We start from the raw sequence: 6,000 nt of genomic DNA on the forward strand, positions 1-6,000 counted from the left end.
TGGTGTGTTTCTCTATTTTGCGTTAGACATTTATATGATTTGTCAAATTTTGAGACCTAGTATTGTGTGATTATTGTATAAATATATTTTGGTTTTTTCATAACGTAATATATGTATATATGTCTATATTTGAAATAGTTTAAAGATTGTTAGCTCTAGTAATGTATCTTCTTTTAATAATTTAATTGTGTTTTACATATATATAGTGAGCAATGCTTGTAATTTTTTATAATCATAGTAAAATTTACAGAGGTTGAATTTCACCTATGTGATCTACCTATTTTTATGTTATTGATCATGTTGGCTATATTATCGTTTGGTTGGCTATCCTCTAAGCCAAACCAACCCATTTTGAAAGTTATATTATATTCTTTAGACTGATTACAAATTTATATTCTCTTTAATTATGATTTTCATTTGTATACCCTGAACCCATTAAAAATGGGTATAAGGTATATTGTATTTGTGCAAAATCCAAATGTATGTAACAGGCTGAAGGAAGCATCTCCGAGCCCATAAAGTATATATATTCTTGATCAGCCCCAATAGCCGATTCAATCTAGCCATGACCTTCTGTACGTCTGTCCGTCTGTCCGTCAGTCCGTCTGTCCGTATGTATGAACGCAAAGATCTCAGAAGCTACAGACTTGAAATTTTAGATGTCGGTGCTCCTAGTGTCTGCGCAGGTCGAATTTGTTTCCAAGCAATCGATAAATCGATATACAATTTTTGGTCAATTTTGGTAAATAATAAGAGCTTGAGTTAACAAACTTGACATATAGCTTCTAATATAGAATATATATATGCATTTGATGTTGGTAGAAAAGGGTTCAGGGTATCCCTAAGTCGGGAGATCCCGACTAGAACCTCTCGTTTTGTTTTTTTTTTTTCATTTTAAATTTTTATATTTTAGGGCTACATTTGCCTACCTACATTTTTGTGTAGCTTTACGCGCTACACTTCTAGTCGGGCAGAATTGATTCGGCATGGTAAAACTAATAAATGCCAGTGGTGTGTTTGCGCAGAGAGTCCCAAAATTGACTTCACTCTTGCTATGGGCAGCAACGAGACTTATCGCTAACTTGGCTACCCATACACTGTTATCTTCGGTGCCTTGCTACACATAGGCACGATCGATATGAGTCATGAATCAAAGGCATTTTCAAGGACATACTATCCGCTCTCCTTCTACTCTCTTTAGAAGCGAATCGTAATCACTGTCTTTCGTTCACCCTTCGGCGTTGTGGATTAGCAAGCCGGGCTTGCCACTCTTCGATTACTTGGGCGCCACTATGCCCAACCATGCCCAGCTTCACCCCTGATACTCAGACAATATGACAAAGAGATATCGGCGTGGCCGATAATAACGAACGCAATCAAGTACGCAAAATATCGATGCTGCCGTTAATATAATGGAGCAAAGGATAATGTTTTTTATATTCACGCTCACCTTGTATTCATTAGTTGTTATCAGCTTAGTCCATTTATCTAATTTTAATCGCATTGTTTTGTTAAGATAGTTCCAAAAAAATTCTGGCCTGGTGTCAGACTTTAAAAGCTTAAATTAATGGCAATGCCTTTAAAAATATGATAAATACAACCTACCTCATCAACTTCTTTCTTATCTTCATCATCTGCCATTGTCGAATGCACTTAATAATAAGGTAACTTTTAAATAATTATTTACTTTAGAATACCTATTTCTAGTTAAAATGGTTTACTAATTTCTCAAAATTACGTTAGTGCACAAGCCTACTGTGCTTAAAATATATTATAATCTAAATAAAATGGTAAAGTCGAGACTCAAAAATTCGCCTTCGAAGGGCAACAACAGTCAAAGTATGAGCTGATGGGGCTGAAGGTAAATCTTCAGCTGGTTGGGTCAGAGGTGCTGAAGCAGTTTTGCTGACTGGGCAGGTTAAACTACAGGGTGGACTGGGACTACTGCGGCGATTACTACAGAGGTGATATTCGGACAGTCGATTGGATATGACGATAATGAAAGCATTGTTGTTTTGTATTTTATTATCTCCTTACAGGATATCGAACTTCATTCAATCAGATAGGTGCGTATAATTATTTGCTTCATCTTATAATTATCTACTATTTCTTATTGAACCTTTTTTTGCAGGATATCTCTTCTTGGCTATTTACAATCTCATGCAAGCGGACATTTCTCTTCAGCGTCAGCAGATACGTATCATTATTTGCACCATCTTAAACTTATTAACAATGGGTATAATTTCCATAAATTTAATTTATAGCAGAATGTCAAAAGAATGTCACCGAAAGCTGTGGCCCATTGCCGCCGGAGACAACGTTGGAGAACTTATTTAGATATCTTAATTTGAGCGATTGGCTCGCTACACATTTATGCACTGTCAGTTGACTGACTGATTGGTGATCAGCTCAAACCATAAAAGCTAGGAAGCTGAATCGAGATGGTGCACGTTAAGAAGGGGTTTCGGGAAATTCCACCCGCAACTGTGGAAAAATCGTGAAAAACGTTTGTGTGAACCTTTTTTGTTTACCATCTCGGTTTCAAACTCAATTTCAATCTTCTTTGTTCAAATTCATTTTACGGGTGTTTCACACTTTTTCAAAAATATTTTCCATATGGTGTAAATGGGGTTTAAAGATTTGGTGGATAACGTTTCTCACTCAAATTCATTTTCAGGGATCTACATGAAAAATCATTTGAGACGTGTGTCACGTTTCTAGCTTAATTAAAGCATACTCAGTAAAAAGTGCAATGATTTTTTGGTGATGTTTTAATTTTTTCCGAGGCACTTAAAAATTATTTTAAAATTATACATAACGAGAAAGAAAGGAAATGTTCAGCACGCCGAAGATCTAATACCCTTGCAGGCCCTACCTTTTCATAATGCTTATAGTGCTTTGCCCGTATCTAAGAAGCACAGGAAAAATAGTTAATGCCGAGTTTGGGCAAGATATCTTGATTAACAAAAAAGGTTTTTAAATGTTTTTGCATACAACAACTTAATTTTCGACCGATCGTTCCTATGGCAGCTATATGATATAGTGGTCCGATCAAGCTGGTTTTGACATACGTGCTACAAAAAGAGGGACTTCTGCAAAGTTTCATTAAAGTAGCTTCTAAACTGAGAGAATAGTTTGCATAGAAACAGACAGACGGACAGACGGTCAGCCGGATAGACGGACATGGGTATATCGACTCGGCTGTTGATGCTGATCAAGAATATATATACTTTGTGGGGTTGGAGATGTGTCCTTCTATGCGTTACACATTTCACGACAACATTAATATACCCTCTGCAAGGCTGGGCTATACCCGTTAGTTCATTTATATAAGATTTTATATGAATTAAATCGTTAAAAAAAATAGCTTACTAACTAACTAAAGAGATTTTGGTCGTTGTCGCCTCGCCCGCTGCAGCTCGCCTTTGGGGTCTCCCCTCTTCCTGCTTTTGGACGGCTTGCGCGCCTGTATTTGCTTTTGTCCGATATTTTGTCTCGTTGTGAATCACAGTAATTCACAGAATTTTGTTTTTACTGTGCTTGAGTGCTCCTTGAGCTTAGTAGGTAGGGCTTGGTAGGTTTCCGTAGTATCTTGTGCATAACGGACATAATCATTGGGTCTGTTGTTGTTGTTATAATTATTATTATTTGAGGCGTTGTTTCTATTATTGTAAACTACGATTTGGGGGTTCTTACCTTTATAGTTTCCATGTCCTCTATTATTATAATTATTGTTGTTATTATTGTTAGATTTGTTGTTATAACCACGAGAGTGTCCCCTGCCTCGGTAGTTACCGAATATAATACCGAGCTTGCATTGCCGATCATTTCTGTACTGCATTGCATATATTTTGTTGCCTGTTTTGCAGTTTTCTATGCTCTCAGTTTTTGATCACAGTACTCTACTCTATCTAGCCGCAGCCCCGTACCACCTATTCTAGCGGGTCGTAGCCTCGCACCATCCACGCTACCGGGCCTTGGCCTCGCACCAAATACACTAGCAGGCTGCAGCCTCGCACCATCATCCCTACCAGACCTTGATGAAGGTGAACATCAGTTATTTCCGATGCTTCGCACAAATATGACCGCCCGAGAATACAAAGATAACCATTTCTCTTCATTACTTTGACTACATTCACTTATTCACTAGTTTTATTAACTTCAACCCCACTGAGTTTCTTAAACTAGGGCCCTGCCGCACTGTCTTGGAGCCCTAGCGCTCCGCTGTACACTTCACTGTTAACGCTCGCGCTGCTTTGCTCGTCACGTCTATTCACCCTGATAGTTATCCAAAGAGTCCGAGTACGCTCGCTAGCGAGCCGTGCGCTTGCCTCGGCCGCTCAACTTCGCCGCGACCTTTCGCTAGTTCGCCACGGAGCTTTCGCTCTACGCCACCGAATTGAAGTTGCGCTCTCGAAGGCGGTGTTGAGCAAGTGATCAGCACTGTTGCTGCGTCGGCCTATTAAACTCAAACATAATTCAAATTGGGCTCCTTGCCCTTACCTGGCTTCAATACATCGTCACCTTGCCTTAACTGTTCTTATTACTAATACAATGCTTACATACTATACAATGTTTATAGTCTATAATTATAAGCTGTAGGATGGCTACCTTAGGGGCAACCTTACACCCCCCCCTTACTTCGACGACGATACCGTCGCTTCATCGGCGGCGTTTATGGCGACGATTTCTGGGTCTTCAACTAACTTATCGGCTATCCGTTGCTTATGTTATTCCTGCCCTAGAAGTGCACAATATATGGAACCTACTCCATCTATTCTTAACTTATTCTACGGTAATTCATTAAGGTCTGCTGCGCACGCTCTTCTTCCACATCCATCAAGCCCGGTTCCCCTCTCTCTTCGGACATCTCTTGGTAAAACGGTTTCAGCTGCGAGATATTGGCCACCCTCTTCTTTCGTTCTTCTTCACCTTACGAGCCGCACAATATTAGGGGATATGAATTTGACGACCCTATAGAGGCCCTATGGGGGCCGTCAAACTTGGGTGCCAGCGAAACCCTCAGCGGCGTTGGATAGTTGGTGCTCACGTGAAACCGGTACCCTTCTAGGCAGCAATGGAGCTTCCGCTGCTTCTTTCTCGGTGGCGGAATTTCTGCTCGCGTACGCTATAGCCCGCTGCTGCCCTTCTATCGTCTGCGTCAGCATTGCGCTGATGCCGTACTCGCTCGCGTCTGTCTGTAGGACGAATCTGGCGGAAAAGTCTGGACAAGCCAACACAGGAGCAGTCTTCAACTGACGCAGTGCCTTCTCCGGCTTCTGATCCCATGCTCATTTCCGCCCCTTCTTTAAGAGCGCTGTTAGCGGCTGTACCTGAGTCGCGGAGTTGGAAACGAAGGCCCTGTATCATGACACCATCCTGAGACACTGCCACAACTCCTTACAGTTTGTCGGGGCCCTCAGGTTACGTATCGTCTCCACCTTCTCTGGATCGGAGCGTATCATTGACGTACAAATGAAATGTCATAGGTAGACCAACCTCTCCCGGAAGATACTGCACTTCTTCCTATTCAGCCTGAGATAAGCCGCCCTTAACCTTAACTACATGTTGCTCTTCGTTGTCCCTTTTACCACGATATCATTTAGGTTAAAGATAACCAGTTCTCTTCATTACTTTGACTCCATTCACTTATTCACTAGTTTTACTAACTTCTTCCCTACTGATTTTCCTAAGCTAGGACCCTGCCGCACTGTCTTGGACCCCTAGCGCTCTGCTGTCCACTTCACTGTGATCGCTCGCGCTCCTTTTCTCGGCATGTCTACTCACCCTGATAGTTCTCCAAAAAGTGCTTCCCTTGGCCGCTCAACCTCGCCGCGAGATTTCACAAGATCGCCGCCAAATAGAAATTGCGCTCTCGAACTGATCAGCAAACTGGGCTCCTTGCCCTGAACTAGCTTCAACAAGGTGCCGATTGCCTTAACTGTTCTAATTACTAATACAATGCTTATATACTATACAATGTTTATCCTCTATAATTAT

General features: G+C 41.0%; 1 protein-coding gene across 1 annotated transcript in view; it reads right to left on the reverse strand.

Annotated features, from left to right (window-relative positions):
• The window catches only part of LOC26530771 (dynein beta chain, ciliary), a 187,958-nt gene extending 186,208 nt beyond the window's left edge, over nt 1-1,750 (reverse strand). Inside the window, exons 1-2 of the mRNA XM_070210986.1 lie at nt 1,606-1,750; nt 1,451-1,549 (exon numbers count right to left, since the gene is read on the reverse strand). Of these exons, the coding sequence (XP_070067087.1) occupies nt 1,451-1,549; nt 1,606-1,641 (135 nt within the window). The 5' untranslated portion in view covers nt 1,642-1,750. The remainder of the gene's footprint in view (nt 1-1,450; nt 1,550-1,605) is intronic.
• Between the last annotated feature and the right edge of the window lie 4,250 nt (nt 1,751-6,000).

This window comes from Drosophila virilis, unplaced genomic scaffold (genome assembly GCF_030788295.1).
Source record: "Drosophila virilis strain 15010-1051.87 unplaced genomic scaffold, Dvir_AGI_RSII-ME tig00001662, whole genome shotgun sequence".
In the NCBI taxonomy this organism is placed as follows: domain Eukaryota; kingdom Metazoa; phylum Arthropoda; class Insecta; order Diptera; family Drosophilidae; genus Drosophila; species Drosophila virilis.